Source organism: Euprymna scolopes, chromosome 19, assembly GCF_053919585.1.
Source record: "Euprymna scolopes isolate OS-2025 chromosome 19, ASM5391958v1, whole genome shotgun sequence".
NCBI classification, from domain to species: domain Eukaryota; kingdom Metazoa; phylum Mollusca; class Cephalopoda; order Sepiida; family Sepiolidae; genus Euprymna; species Euprymna scolopes.
In genome coordinates, this window is record NC_136500.1 from 116,144,557 (window position 1) to 116,161,808 (window position 17,252).

The 17,252-nt window shown below is 33.0% G+C and overlaps 1 protein-coding gene and 1 pseudogene across 4 annotated transcripts in view; both read left to right on the plus strand.

The window, feature by feature from the left end:
* The window catches only part of LOC145239890 (uncharacterized), a 576,000-nt gene that overhangs the window by 536,403 nt on the left and 22,345 nt on the right, over window positions 1–17,252 (plus strand). For all 4 annotated transcript variants that reach the window (XM_080103506.1, XM_080103507.1, XM_080103508.1 and 1 more), the window contains exons 6-10: window positions 2,522–2,565; window positions 5,351–5,861; window positions 11,760–11,856; window positions 14,283–14,355; window positions 15,252–15,328. In XM_080103506.1, coding sequence (XP_079959632.1) covers window positions 2,522–2,565; window positions 5,351–5,861; window positions 11,760–11,856; window positions 14,283–14,355; window positions 15,252–15,328 — 802 coding nt within the window. The remainder of the gene's footprint in view (window positions 1–2,521; window positions 2,566–5,350; window positions 5,862–11,759; window positions 11,857–14,282; window positions 14,356–15,251; window positions 15,329–17,252) is intronic.
* LOC145240623 (5S ribosomal RNA) lies at window positions 6,788–6,906 on the plus strand (annotated as a pseudogene).

Consider the following 17,252-nt stretch of genomic DNA (forward strand, 5'->3'; position numbering starts at 1 on the left):
GTTTCATGCTTATGTAATCATCAGTGTAGAAAATGAGAATTACTGCTAGTCGGGAGAAGCCACTGTTATATTCATAGGTTAGCATCTTTCCTCCAGGCCACTGCCAACTAACCCAATGAATGGAAGGAAATTAAATACTTATACATGTCATTTTGGCAGATGTTCATAGTTGACAGTAGTAGTATCGTATGGGTTAGACCTCTATTTTTTTGGCCAGTCTGAGAAATTGTCTTTTTTTTTTTTTTTTTGTTTACAAAGGCATCACCACATTATCAAGGCCCAGAGGCCACTCAAGGATAAGGGTTAAAGAGTGTCTTCAGATAGATGAGCTCTCGCATAATCTCCTTCCAGTCAGGTGATTGGACAGTGAACTATCAGGTGGTCTGTGTCCTGGAGGGCTTCCTTGTACTTAGGGCAGGTTGGGGAGTCTATTTGGCCCCACCTGTGTTTGTTTACTGCAATCCAGCAGTGTCTTGTTCTGATCTGTCTAATAAAAAATACCACAGGGGCACAGTTCTAATCCTTTTGTCTCATTTTAAGTAACCAATAGTTGTAGGTGGAATTTTTTTTTTTTTATTAACATGGCTAACCACCGTCGCCCAAAACTAAATAAAAGAAGACAAAAAGTGTGTGTAATATATTACAACTTCTATCACAATTTAGCCCTCGCTTTTTTCTCTTGTCTATTTTCCTGTTCTTTTCAACAACCTTCTCTATAACTTTTTCAGTCCAAACCCATTCCTCTCTATTGTTTTAATGTAACTGAAAAAAAAAAAAAAAACCTATAATATGTACTTACATTTATTGCTTTTGGACAACATAAAGTAAAACAAAACACAATGGTTTTCATAATGCTCGGTAATTCCATTCCCACCACTCGCTATCACGATAATATGAATAGAAATTATGTTGATAAGGAAAATAGTTCGAATAGATTGAAATGTAATAGCATAATTTCAACTCTAAATAAAACAAGTTTCTGTTACCCCGCTCCCCTCTTCCACCTCACTTACTAAAACAAGAACTTGCCTAGTTGACCCTCAAAGAATAAATATTTTTGTTTAAATTTTAGATATTACTAGACTACCCGTGATTCGTTCGGTCAGTATGTTATATTAGCTATGGCATTCATGTATGAGCATGACACTTGTGACGTAAAGAAAATAGTTTTTTTTTACATAACAGAAACATTTCTATGAAAGTATATTAAAATGAAAAAACAATATAGATAGATTTCTATGAGTCGTTCTGTTTATTATAATTGATTATTTTTGAAAAAAAAATTTACAGTTACTGAATTATAAGTGGTTGGCCATACTTATAGGTCAATGTGCACTGAACAAATACCATAATACTTATTATCGTTAAATTCAAATTTTGATATATCTTTTTTTTTTTTTTTTACATCGTTCATTTCTGTATTACGTTAAGTTATTTTAAACCCCACTCTTCCCATGTTAAATAATAATTTCGAAATAATAACATTAATATTTCAGCGTCCGAATTGTTCTTTTGTTTTGTTTTTTTTTGCGTTTAAATTATTCAAATAAACAATTGTTAATACTGTCTGCTTTTTTTTTTTTTACATCGTTCATTTCTGTATAACGTTTAAGTTATTTTAAACCCCACTCTTCCCATGTTAAATAATAATTTCGAAATAATAACATTAATATTTCAGCGTCCCAATTGTTCTTTTGTTTTTTGTGTTTAAATTATCCAAATAAACAATTGTTAATACTGTCTGCTTTTTTTTTTACATCGTTCATTTCTGTATTACGTTGAAGTTATTTTAAACCCCACTCTACCCATGTTAAATAATAATTTCGAAATAATAACGTTAATATTTCAGTGCGCAGGTCATGCGCAACCGGTGTCGTAAACTAGAAAGTGGGTTACATACATCGTTACAAGGTCATTTGAGTTTTATAATTATATAGATTCATCTTGGGCAATGCCGGACAATATCCACTTTATGGAGAAGGGAGGCGGTTGTTTTGCATTTTTTTTTTCTTTTCTTTAAGCTGAACATAAAAATACATATAAATATGGACGTTTGCCCTTTAAAATTATAAATTTCATCTAAAGTCGAGTATTTTATTTATATTTATTTATATTTGATTATATTTATTTATATTTGATTTATATTTATTTATATTTTATTTATATTTTATTATATTTATTTATATTTTATTTATATTTTATTATATTTATTTATATTTTATTATATTTTATTATATTTATTTACATTTATTTATATTTTATTTATATTTATTTACATTTATTTATATTTTATTTATATTTATTTATATTTATCAATGTATGATCGTTATTAAAGGAACATTGAAATAAAATAAAACAAAAACTGACTCAATCTTATGTAGCAAACATTTTTCAGGAAACAAAATGGTTATAATTATTATTATTTAGTTTTTAAAAAAAATGAAAGATGCCTTTGTAAAGTGAATTGTTTATACTCTGGCATTGCATTAATGAAGAGTATTTCTTTTGTTTCTTTTTTCAGGCGTCAACACGTAGATTGGAGTCCTAATGAATTTCAAGAGGAAGGTAAGTACAGTGGACAATTTGAGTGGTGGTAATGATTTGTTGATGATGGGGGGGGGGGGCGAGGATAATTGTTTCTGACACGGTCTATGGAATAATCAGTAAACTGAATTCAAATCTAGGCAGATTAATTAAGATAATATGGTACTAGCAGAACCAGTGGAAATTCCACGGTTGTTGAAAACTTTTAAAATACATCATAAATAAAGTGGATATGAAAAAACAAAACAAATAGCAATGAATTTAAAACAATTTTTTTTTTTTTTTAGTAAATTCTTTTTTAACCTTTCATAAAAAGAATTAATTTAAAAAATTTACACATTTTCAATGAAAATTCAACACTTAACACATTTTTTTTTTTTTTTTTTTCTGAATAATTTTTTTTGCTTCATTTTATGACTTGTACATTGGAAACTGTTCTAAAATTAAACATGGCTTTCAATTCAAAAATAAGAAACAGAAAGAGAAAATTGATTTCCCTTTTCTAAATATCTGCAGTTAAATGGAATTAAAGAATCCTCTGTTATGTTTTAATGTGCACATTTAAGAATCTGTAAGAGATGAGAAAAAACAAACAAAGGCAGTTAATAACAGAATGTATTTATTCACATACCTTGTGATATCGTAAGATATGTGAAATTCACATACCTTGTGATATCGTAAGATATGTGATATTAACATACCTTGTGATATCGTAAGATATGTGATATTCACATACCTTGTGATATCGCAAGATATGTGATATTCACATACCTTGTGATATTGCAAGATATGTGATATTCAAAGGGTCTGGAAGAAAGATACAAATTAGTAGAAACAAAATATATTGAACAGAAAAGTAAAGGCTACAAATGCTGTTGTCATGCATCAATTCAACTGGCAAGTGTGCATGACTAGTGCATAGTGTGCTATTGCCAAGCGACATATTCTCTCAGTCTTTATAATAAGTGGGAGAGTTCATTATTATCCATAGGGTGGACACATCACAACTTTTCCTTCTATTCCTTATTTTTATCTATAATATAAATCTCACCTGTCTGTTTAAATGTATGTATATATGTTTGTATGTCTGCTTAAATCTTTCAACAGAGACGATGGATTTTCACGATATCGGTATCATTTTTAAGCTCAACCCTTCGGAAAACAAATATTAAAAATTGGCTAAAAACATTAATTCCTTCACCCTCAACTGGTCACTTTTCTACAGAGAGGGGTCGCTTTTTTCACCGATATTTTTGAAAGTCATCCCCTCTTTTCAATTGACTAGCCTTAATTTAAACATTCGTCACTTCCAGTTTGGCAATGGACGCAACAGCAAAGACGTCACTTTTTTTTTTTGTTTTTTTCACATTCTTTTCCTCCTTCATGATACAGGTTCAAGACTGCCTGTCGACTACCAATTTTTTGTTTGTTTTTTGCTCAACATACACCTTCAAACAGTCAGGCAACGCCAGGCAAGTAAAAAATAAAGAGAACTGGTTATACCTCAGTCTAAATTCCAAGTTCGCAAAACTGGTACATAATGTTTAGAGACACATTCTCTTCGTCTTTATAGTAAGTGGAAACGTTCATTATCATCATTTATAGATTGGAGACATAACAACATCGTAACATAGAAATGAAATAAAAGAGAAAAGAATTATGAAAAGAGACTGGTGTATTGCACAGACATTTTTGTTACTTCTCAATGAATATGAATGTCTATACCAGAATGATTTCTTAATTTGCATTTAGAAGTTTACATACAGCAGACACAGTAAAGACAAGAATTTGGAAGTTTATATACAACAGACACAGTAAAGACAAAAATTTGGAAGTTTATATACAACAGACACAGTAAAGACAAAAATTTGGAAGTTTATATACAACAGACACAGTAAAGACAAAAATTTGGAAGTTTAGATGCAACAGACACAGTAAAGACAAAAATTTGGAAGTTTATATACAACAGACACGGTAAAGACAAAAATTTGGAAGTTTATATGCAACAGACACAGTAAAGACAAAAATTTGGAAGTTTAGATGCAACAGACACGGTAAAGACAAAAATTTGGAAGTTTATATGCAACAGACACAGTAAAGACAAAAATTTGGAAGTTTATATGCAACAGACACAGTAAAGACAAAAATTTGGAAGTTTATATACAACAGACACAGTAAAGACAAAAATTTGGATTTCCAGTTCTCACATTTATAGCTGATTTGGCGTTTTAACCGTGTTATGGTTAGTTCTCATCAAATTGTTCCATGTAGTTATTATTATTGCTCACAAAGAGCTTTCACATGTCATCAAAGATCTCTCCTGGAATCTGAGTGAAAACAAGTCTACTATGATTTCCAGTACTCTCCACCTCTTTCGATAACATTTGCAAATGAATTTGCATTATTGCAACAGCCACTAACCATTGATTTCCAGCTGGCAGCAGTAATTGGTCTTCACTGGATTTTGAATGGCACTAAGCCTCCCCAAGATCCCAGCTCTTTTCACACTAGTCCAGCAGAGGTCTGGTTAGTGCTCTCTCCCCGGTCTTTCCATTCTCTTTGACCCTTCTCGGCTATTTGGTGTTACTCTTTTTTGGGGGAAGGATGGGGCAGTGATGGAGCAATGGGATAGCGAACTTATAGATATGCAGCTTCTATGTTCTTGGTTCTATGTAACATTTCTTCATGTTTTGCCTCTGCAGTATGTGACTCATGTGTATTAGTTTTGAGGGCTATCATCATCATCATCATTATTATTTCTTTTTCTTCACGTTTTCAATAAATTTTTATGCATTTATCTTTTCAGCTTTAAACCTTTCCTTAAAAGGGGGTCCGGAGAATATACAGAAGACTAGGCAATCACCGCAGCAGCAGCAACAACAACAACAATCACCACAAAAACAGCATAGTCATCACCAGCAGCAACAATCACCACAACAACAGCGTAACCATCATCAGCAACATCATCATCAATCTCCAACATCCCCACTATCAATACCACCGCCACTACCTCCACCTCCAGTACGAACACCACCACAGCAGCACCAAAAATTGAAACAGAAACAGCTACAACAGCAGCATCATCACCATCATCAACAATCACAACCAAAGCAACCACTACCACAACAACAACAACCAAAACAACAACAACCAAAGCAACAACAACAACAACAACAACCAAAGCAACAACAACAACAACAACCAAAGCAACAACCACAGCCAAAACATTCTGACCCACATTCAGAAATCTTTGACCCTACACATCCGAGGTTCCCTCTGGTCAAACATTCCAATTTACTCAACCGAAACGCTGACCAGTAAGTACAGAAATGTTGTTATATGAGGGGAATTCCAAAAGTAATGTCTCCTATTTTTTATTCTGCACCAATGGATCAGAGGAGAATGCAAATTACATTGTTATGATGACTGAACTTGTGCATTCATAATTTGAAATTTTCTACTTTCTGTTGCAAGTATTGATGGTGTGAAACTCTAAGAAAGCAACCCCTGTCATGGATGCTTGTCAGAAGCAGAGATGTGTCATTGAATTCCTGGTAAAAGTGCATCGAGAATGGTTGTGACCATGTAGAAAAGTAAATTCTTGAGCACAAATGGTTGCTCGTTTTAATGGTATCATTCCCATTTTTGTAGCTCTTTAACTGTTTGAGTTTTAAAAAAAATAGGAGGCTTTACTTTTGGAACAAGGTGCATCTGTGTATAAGGTGCATCTGCAAAGTAATGGGATTCATGCTGCAAATAATTTCGTTTATTTCCATGCATCTATATGCAAAGTGACCTTAGATAAATGCTGCCAACATAATTTCTTCTGCAATCAAACCATATTTGATGCAAATACAATTCGCTTTATGCCTGACTTATCTACCAAGTTTGTTTGAAACATTAAGTTAGTATGATCCAAAAAATGTCACCTAAATATAATAATCGACTTTTAGTTTCGTAGGGGATAGAGTTGTAAAATATGGTGACAGACAGACAGACATAGAGCCGTTTATACATCATATTTATTAAGAGTAGACAATGCATTGTGGATGCGTTGTTAGCAGCTCCTGTAGCTCTCGCTTCTCCTATTTGTCTCTCAGTCTTCATTTAGACTGAGTGATTTTTTTCTGACAAAGGGAGAAGAAAAAAGCTGTATTCTAGGTCGGTAGTATTTTTGCGCGAGCAGTCGCCTGAGATATCGGATTTTTTTTGTTTTTATTTCTATCCATGTAACCATGTCACTATGTACGGCATAATCACGTTGACACACCAGTTCCCGTCAGATCACCAAAGTTAAGCAACGTTGAGCCTGGTCATTACTAAAATGGGTGACCAATCTGGGAAGTCCAGGTGCTGTATGTAGGAGGACGTCGACACCTCCCTGAAAACAGTTGCAAAAACCTAACGTTGTCATCTTCCCTAACGGGGATATACATGCGACTGGGGACCGCGTGTAAATTTCATACTCCCATGAAACTTCCTCCTTCGGAGGAAGCCGGTTAAACCCTGAATAGGGTTGGTGCTGACTGCACACACGCACATAATACTTACAGGTTGAAAATAAATTTTAGGGTTTGATTTAAAATGATTAAATAAAACTAAACTTTAATGAATAATTAATAAAATAAAATATAAATAGAATTATGATATATTTAGGTTCAGCGAATTAGATTAATGAACGTATAAATGTTTGAAGCTAACTATTGGTCTGATTGTAATATTTACACCTGATGATTATCAGTTGAAAATAATAAATTTTTAAACTTATAAAAAATGGATGGTGGGAAAAGCTAAAATATTAAGTTAAAATGACCATATAAATAATCTTAATATAATAATAGCAAGATTGGCATTAAGTCTTTAAATGTTAATTTATATATACATTTAATTAATTTAAATAAGAAATTATTTGATGATGTGAGTGATAAATAAGAAATTATTTGATAGTGTGAGTGATAAATAGATACAAGTAAGAATGATTTATTCAGGTGGAGTAAACCATACTAATCAATTTACACTTGTTTGGTGGAGTAAACCATACTAATCAATTTACACTTGTTTGGAGATAATTGTAAATTTTTATTGAAATATTTATACATAATATTTACAGGTTGAAAATAAATTTTAGGGTTTGATTTAAAATGTTAAATAAAACTAAACTTTAATGAATAATTAATAAAATATGAATAGTTATAAATATATCAAATATTGTCACATTAAATTAAATTAAAATTCTTTTTGTGAATAACAATGAAAAAAAGTAAATGGATAAAAGATAAAAATAATATTGAATAAAATATATAAATAAATGCAAATATGATTAAAGGAGTTGAAATATATATCAATAGGACCAAAACTAAATAATCTATACATATAAAAGTGAAAATGTGTGTATGTATGTATGTTCGCTTTTTTTCGGCGGCTTCTCAAGGGCGTCGCTCATTTTTAAAACTTTTTATATTCTGTCTAAATGATAATATCTCCGACTTAACAACGGGGGTCGCCTGTCTATTTAATTTGCCCGACTTTGAAACGTTAAATATTCGACATTTTGGGATCGCCGCATATTGCTTTTATTTATCGGTATAAAAAAAGCGAAACTCGATTCAAATCCCTGGCCTAGAAAGCGATGTAATGTTTGGTTAATGTCGTCTTACCATCATCATATCAGACGGTTGCTTTCATTTTGAGACGAGACACTCCCCTAATGAACGGGGGAGCTGTTTTCCCCCAAAAGTTAGGTAAAAACAAACAAACCGGGTTATTGACCTCATTAAAAACTGTCTTGCAGAAAATGTTAACTGCTGAATAGCTATTGCTTACATCGTCGTTGTCATAATGCTCGCACACAATGTTAACTCTACACCTTCCGTGCGGGCACCTGTCAATTCTCTTCTTACTTAAATAAATTCAAACATCTTTCAGTAACTCATTCTGGCTGGCCGAGTGGTTAACGTGTCATGTTTTTTTCACATTTTATTTTCCAACTTTGCCTCACGGCTTCGGGTTCAATCCTACCAACTTACCAAAACTATTTTTACCCCCCCCCTCCCAGGTTTCTTTTTGATTTAAAAGCATACACACCTCGTAACACCCGGGCAATGCTGGGTACCCCCGCTAGTCTATATATATAAAAGCGAAAATGTATGTATGTTTGTGTGTCTGCTAAAAACTTTCGACAGACACAACAAAAATTTACAAACTTGGTCTCATATGAAAGCCCCACCTTCCGGACGACAAATATCGAAAAATTGGCCCAAAGTGACCATCAGAAGTGCGTCAATTGATCGATTTTCTGCAGGGGGGAGCCCAAAAAAGTGACATTTTAATGTTAAACATTACATATTTTTAAATCGATTTATAACTGCCCCAAAAAAATACGGCCGTCAACTCTTCTACATAAAGTATACACGCGGCCGTTTATTTTGGGTCAACTTGTATTTAAAACCCGCTGAGTCATGTCACGTGATCTTGACGTCAGCAACCTCTAATGGTGGTCTGAATTTACAATTTAAAAATGTTGTTATCGGTAAAAAAAAATTAATTAAAGCTAAACTATGAACTTCTACGCTATGGCAACGTTACCAAAGTTATTACCACATTCAAAATAGGTAGATATGATAGTTAAACGAAAAATAACAAGCCAAACGTGAAGTAAAAAAAAAAATATGCTTACAAAAAATATTAACGAACAAAGTTTTTAAAAATAAAAACAGCCAGACGCCATTTTCCAGTCTTTAGAGTAAGGAAGACGAAGTGAGAGAGAGAGAGAGAGAGAGAGAGAGACGCAAACAGAGAGAGATAGAGTGAGAGAGATGCAAACAGAGAGAGAGAGAGAGTTTTCACCCCGAAATCGACAGGGGGAGGGTCAACAATTCATGCGTCAGATGACGTCATGACGTCGTGACCTGATTTACTTTAAATAGTTGATAAACCGAACAAACTTTATATACGCCGCTTTAGCGCAGGTAGTTAAGGCCTTGGTTCATTATCTAAAAGTTTTGGGCTTGAATCGTGGTGTGAGATGTTTTTTTTTTTTTTTTTTTTTAATTTAAATATTGAACCCTGTATTATTTAAGCCATTTTTCACGTGTTCGTTCGTTTTTCTGTTTTAATCGTTCGTTTGCCTTACGTTATTTTTTTTTGTGTTTTTACCCACCCCCCACCCCCCGCTTAATTAAAACGTTTTCTTTTCTTTTCTTTGCTTATAACAATGCTTACATCGTCATCGTTGTCGTCGTAACGCTCGACGACTTTCAAACATCTTTCACATTTGGCTGGCGCTGGCCGATTTTATTTTCAAACTTTGCCTCAGAGGTTCGGCTTCGATCCTACCCCCCTCCCCCGCCGGTTTCTTTTTTATTTAACATCACACACCCCTACAAACACCCGGGCAATGCCGGGTATTCCTCGCTAGTCTATATATAAAAGGCAAAATGTGTGTGTATGTATGTCTGTAAAAGGCTTTTTTCGCTGGACTTCTCGGTCAACTCGCTCCTTCTTAAAACTTTTTATATCACGTCTAAATGATAATATCTAAGAGTTATGAATGGGGGGGCGGATGTGTATTTAATTTGCCCGACTTTTACCAGCTTTCTGCGCCTTCGAAAAGCGAATGATCTGGTTTGCAGTGCAAAACTAAGTCAGACATCACGCCACTTCCTCGCACCTGTTTATTTCGCTTTATAACCCTTCACGTAATGCGCTTATCAGTTCCTCTCCCCTCGTGGCCGAGATGGTTAGGTGTCTGGCTTTTTTCCCTTTCGTTTCCACCTTCGCATCAAGGCTTTGGGGTTCAATCCTACCTTCCTACAAAAACTTTTTTTTTCTTTTACCCGTTTACAACGTTTTCTTTTAACACACACACCTCCAACTACCCGGGCAATGCCGAGTACCCCCCACTTGTCATAATATAAAAAATAGAATGAATGGTATTGAATATTTAGTTATAACAGTATACTTTCATGAAATAAATTTAAATAAATAAATTTATTGGACATAGTTTTAAGATATTAAAAATACATATGAAAGCAAAAAATTGGTGTATATTCGAGATCAATAGATTAGATTAGTAAAAATATATTTATTTGAAGTAAATCTAATAGATATATCAGGTAATCATTGAATTGAATATAATAAATATTAAAGGTTATACTAGAAATGTATAAAACTCATATATTAATTTGGATTAATTTATATGTAAACTTGGCATTACACATTTAATTTGACAGCCTAATTATAATTCTTTGAAAGGATATGTCCTAGTGTTAAGAAGTTTATAAATAATGCTATGATAAATATTTTTCAATTTCTTATCCACATGTGTGTTTCATCTTTTTCCAGAAATCATCAGCATAGAAAATAATTGTTTTACCAGTCACTCGACTCAAACCTCGGATCTAAGCAGTTTAACTTCTGAACCTATCAAAACATGTGGCCAACCACAGTGAAAGGAAGAAAATTAAGGTCTATCTATGTGCATACAAACAGATATACCTAGATAGCTGTCATAAACAGCTATAACAACAGATATACCTAGAAAGCTGTCATTGTTCAACAATGTGGTCAGACAGAACTTTGCATTACATATTCAAATAAATATGTCTGTGTGTGTGAGACTCGTTAGCTACAATAGCGAAGACTGTGTTCATTGTATGATTTAAGGTTCAAATAAACAGCTAGATCATGAATTGGAATATGTCCTACTTAAGGCAGGGGAATTCTGAAAATGCGATTCAGACCTGATGACATTTTAGAAGAACGATATGAAATGGAATTCTATTTTAAACTTAGAAAAATACATGTGTGAAGACTGTTAATTTATTTATTGCGGACTATTATCCTCATCTTTATTAGTTGTTGTTTCATGACGTTTCGGCCAACTATTCCTCTGGCCTTCGTCAGATGGTGACCGCGACAGGATAGGAACTCTGAATCTCCTAGCTACATTCTCAGCAATTACTGCCTTCCATAGTTGTTGTCATTTACCTGTTCTGCATACTTGCAGATTAATCGTTGTCTTAAAGGAAAGAGAGAACATGGCTGGGATTCTAGAGAGCATGTGATTTACTGCTAAATATTACAGGAACTCAAATTCTTCTAGCAGCAAATAGCTTTTATTTTGTGAAAGCATTTTGGGTCTGTAAGAAGTGATCTGTTTTTGTCTCGATATTCTAATATCTTCATTCCTTATTTCCTGATTTTTGTTTTTCCAGAGATCCGAATACATTAGTCCAGTGTGAAACATTTGAATCCTATGGAAAGTTCCAGCCATTTAGTGTTTCCGTCACAACCAATTCCATGTTTCTTATTGTGAGTCATTTTATTATCACTATTAAATTAATAATTACTTTTTAAGCCCTTCTACAGTTTAGCTTTCTTTGGTTTTCAATTTTGAAGATTTCGATTTGAGACAAGCGAAGATAATCACAAAATTTTTATCTGAAAAGGATGTAATCCTTTTGTAAATAAACTGTTTGTTTTCAAAAGAAAAATGTCCATTTAACAAAAATTTATTTATGACAAATAATCCGACAATTCTTTCTGATGTGTTGCTGCATTGATGTATTTGTTTAATTTTTTGTCCCCAAAAAATTCTGAAAAGTTTTGTAAATTTCATGATTGTCTCCCTTTGCTGTGAATCAAAATTTTTCAAAAATGAAAACCAAAGAAAGCCAATCAGTTCTTCTTCTCTTGCTTTTTATCAGCCTCCTTGCAGTTTTTTTTATATCTAGTTGACTCTAATGTCATTTTTTTGCTTAATACAATTTAACAGATCATAAGGGTACATTAAATCTTGTTTTTATTACTACCACCACCACCACCACCACTACTACTACTCACTAGGAGTTTCCACACAAGCTATCATCAAAAACTTCTCTTTGACAACAGGGTTAAGGTTAAAAAAGAACTGTCTTTTTTGTCATATATATATATATATTATATATATAAATTATTAAATTTGTCTTAAATACCATATATATATATATATATATATATATATATGGTATTTAAGACAAATTTAATAATTTTTTGATATTCTGTCGTTTCAAAATCACTTGAAGCATTTAAAAGTGCAACTCTCTGGAGTCTGAGTGACAAGTTTCCCCAGATTTCCAGTACTTACAATGTCTTTCGATAACCTTTGCAAATTAGTTTGCGTTATAGCAATAGCTGTTCACCATTGCTTTCTGATTAGTAGCAGAAATTTGGGTGGCAATAAGCCTTCCCAATGTCCCAGTCCTCTTTGCATTCATCCAGTGGAGGCCTGGTAAGTGCATATCTGTGGTAGTTGTTATATGTCCAGCTTGCATCTGTAGCTCAAGAGTTTTCCTTAATATTTCAGCCATTTTCATTATTGTTATCTGTTGCAATTTCTCAGTCATCCCTCTGATTCCAATCTCTCCCATTCTTTTTACAAGGTTTTTCGGTATTGTTCCTAGTGCTCCTACTTCATCTTTCTTTATCTCTTTGGGCTCTCTGGTCAGTTCCATGTATTTGCTCCGCTTCTTTGTCTCTTTGATCTTCACTGTGTGGTCTGCTGGAACGGCACGACTTTTCATTCTTAACTATTATGATATCTGGTCTTCTTGCTTGGATGGGTTTATCTGTTTGTATATCCATCCCATAGGATTATGTGACTTTCGTTTTCAAGTATTGCTGCCAGTTTTATTATTATTGATATTATTATAATAAGTTCTCACACAGGTTATCGTCAGAGATTACTCAATGACAAGAACCGGTGGTATTCTTTGGAATCTGAGTGACAACAAATCTCCCCAGGTTTCTAGCATTCTCCACCTCTTTCAATACCCTCTGCCAATTTGTACCTGCATCATCACAACAACCGTTTGCCATCAATTTCTCGCTGACAATGATCATCGGTCTTCACCGGAAGTAAGTAGTAAGCCTCCTCGACGGTCCCAGTCCTCTTTGCAACCATACAATGGAGGTCTGGTTAGTGCTCTCTCTCTCCTCAATCTTTTCATCTTCATTAACCCTTTTCCCCTGTTTGGTATCGTACCAGTTGATGCTAACTCTACAATTTTCTTTGGAGGGGGGTTAGTTAATTTACAGTTTAGTGGCTTCAGTTTTCTTGCTTGTATGTGGTGTTCCTCTGTCTTTTCCTTTTATTTTTGTTTCAGTTTCTATATGGCCGGTTAGCGTTTGTAGCTTATGTGGATTAATCTCCGCATTCAAGGGTTTTCATTAAGATTTCAGTCATTTTTATTATTGCTATCTGTTGTATCTTCTTAGCCTTCCCCTGGGTTCCAATTTCTTCCATTCTTTATTTTTTTTTTTCAGTTTTTCGAGATTGTTCTTAGTGCTCCTACGATTTCTGGTGTTATTTGGACTTTCTTCATGTTCCATATCTCTTTCTCCTGTCTGATTAGTTCCGTGTATTGGCTTTACTTTTCTGTCTCCTTGTTGTTCACCCTATGATCTGCTGGGACAGCAAAATCAGGGTTTTTTTTCCTTATTGTTAACTATTATCATATCTGGTTTCCTTGCTTGGATGGGTTTATCCATTTGTACTTCCATGTCCCATAGCTTTTTATGATTTCTGCTTTCAAGTACTGCTACCGGTTTATGTTTGTATCATTTGTCTGGGTGTTCAAGATGCAGTTGTTTGCATAGTTTCCAGTGTATTGCCTTCCCCATCTGATCATTTCTATTCTATTATTATTATTTTTTTTATCAAATTCTTTTTTCTTTTCTTTAAAAAAACAAACAAACAGGATTTTCATTGTCATTTGACCAACAGCGAAGTGTTGGGATATTTGGCTGGCAGATGGGACCAAAATACACAACGTAAGCATAAACCTTTCTTTTTCTTCCTTTGTTTCTTTCTTTTTTTTTATGGTATATTCCAAGTTTTACTCAAGAATAAATAGTCATCATTTACGGAAGCAGTTTGCATCATTTTTACGAGACACTTTCACAAAAACAATGGCTTATCATTAAATTTTGTCTCTGTTAAGTCCATTCTGCAGCTAAGTGGGTACCACAGCGGCAGACTTCCATTTCTTTATGACTTCCGTTTTATAACCAACTAGCTCTATCCACTCGACATTGCACAGGATTCATGACATTCAAATCCATTTTGTAAAGCAACAACTGCTTATCATGACTTCTAAGCTAAATGTTTAACATTTTTAACACACCATGTTTAAAATTGTCAAGTTGTTTGAGGAAAGTAAAAATTGGACTTTGGCTTTACTTTTGCCAACCTTGTAATTCTCGCTTCCCTTATTTTCTTCATGTAGTCCTTACATTCCATGAGTGATGTTTCTGACAAAAGGGGAAGAATTGCTGTTTTCTGAGTCATAATCTATCCACCTAACACTCATCGTTGGTTAGTTTTTGAATTTAAAGTAGTTTTCTTTCTTTTCTTTTTCTTTTTTTTTTTTTGCTCCTTACATCAAGTGATTTCATGTCTTGTCTGGAGCGATTTTTTTAATAATAGATAAAGAGGGGCTATCAAAATGTAAATAGATATTTCTTTGCAGAAATTTAGAACTTTTTCGATTTCGTTTTTTTCTTTTTATATAAAAAAGTGAAGATTTGGCTTTTATTGAAATAATCCAAGTTGGTCAAATCTTCCTGCTTTATTCTTTAATTTTTTTTTTTTTTTTTTTTGCATTATCAAATATTATTTTATTGTTTTTCTGTACAAGTTTGATTATTTTTCTTTTCCTTATTTTCAGATTTGAATATTCTGCAAGCCTTTCCCTGTCTTAGTCGTTTGGGAGATAAAGAAAATGCCCCGTTGATAGAAGCAGAGGTGAGGAGATCTCCACCCACCCTCTATATTTTATATTTCGGTTTTTTTTTATAGTAAATTAACTTAATATGCAGAATGTTCTATAAGTTTTGGTAACAAAATTTATAATATTATACAACTATCCAAATATTTTATTGTGCTATTGTGGCATTTACCCTAGGTGAGTTTAACCAAGACCGTCTTAAAAGACAAGATGGCCGGTGGGCAAAAATAATTTAATCTGCTGACGTCATCACGGATAGTCCTTACCGGTGACACCGGTAGTCACCGGTAGGCACTCGTAACGTCTTGGAGTCAGTGTAATATTTCTTTTTTTATTAAAATGCCTTCACGGTGAATCGTTCCAAATTGCTGAGGAAATTATCATAAAGGACCAAAAAGTGACAGTATTTTCATTTCCGAAAGATAAAGAATTATAATGCAGTAAAAAAAAAAGATTTTACACCATCTCCATTCAGCAAAGTAAGTTTTAACGTGCTCCCCGCCCCTGTATATAACACGATGTAACTATAATTTAATTCAATATTATCATCCTAAATTTTTTACCATTCAAAAGAAGAAGCTTCAAATAAATTGCTAATATTAAAAAAAAAAATTTTACAGCATACAAAACTAATGAAAATGCGAGACAACATCGATTCTTTAAAACACGTGATTTAAAAATCTAGCAAAAATTAATTTTCCTGAAATTTTTCAATATTTAAAAATAAATTATGCCAGCTGATAAAATTTTTAAACTTTTTTTTAAAGCTAGAAAGATAAAATTTAAAAATACTTATTTATATATATATATATATATATATGAAACTAAACTAAAAAAAAAAAAAACGCGCGTTCACTCGTGGTCTTTTCATTTCATTAACGTAATTGGGTTTGTATTACTGTACACATAGATTCGAAAAAGTTGTCAAAAAACAAATATATAACAAATAAATGTTATCAAAGGCAAGATAAGTTACTTTTCTACCAAATATTTTTCGTGTTTTTATTCAATGTAACATGTTTATTCAGCTCGAAAAACATAGTGTTTACCGATGTATTGGAACATTCAAGATGGCGTCTGATTCTCTCTTTAACACGGTAAGTTTGGGATAAGGTGTTATATATAAAAAACTATACAACATACTATTAAAAACCCGCCGAATATATGTCAACCTATGTCACGGTAACATATATTGAGCGAGTTTTTAACAGTATTTTATCCGGTTTTGTATTTATAACACCTTTTCCCAAACTTACCATGTTAAAGAGAGAATCAGACACCATCTGAAATTTTCGAATACATCGGTAAACACTTTTTCGAGCTGAATAAACATGTTACATTGAATAAAAACACGAAAAATATATCCAGTTTGGTAGAAAAGTAACGGGTTTGTATTACTGTACACATAGATTCAAAAAAGTTGTCAAAAAACAAATATATAACAAATAAATGTTATCAAAGGCAAGATAAGTTACTTTTCTACCAAACTGGATATATTTTTTGTGTTTTTATTCAATGTAACATGTTTATTCAGCTCGAAAACCATACGGTGTTTACCGATGTATTGGAACATTCAAGATTGGGGTCTGATTCTCTCTTTAACACGGTAAGTGTGGGAAAAGATGTTATAAATAAAAAACCGGATAAAATACTGTTAAAAACTCGCTCAATATATGTTACTGTGACATAGGTTGACATATATTCGGTGGGTTTTTAATAGTATTTTGAATAGTTTTTTATTTATAACACCTTTTTCCAAACTTACGGTGTTAAAGAGGGTGTGAGACGCCATCTTGAATTTTCGAATACATCGGTAAACACTATGTTTTTCGAGCTGAATAAACATGTTACATTGAATAAAAACACAAAAAATATATTCAGTTTGGCAGAAAAGTAACTTATCTTGCCTTTGATAACATTTATTTGTTATATATTTGTTTT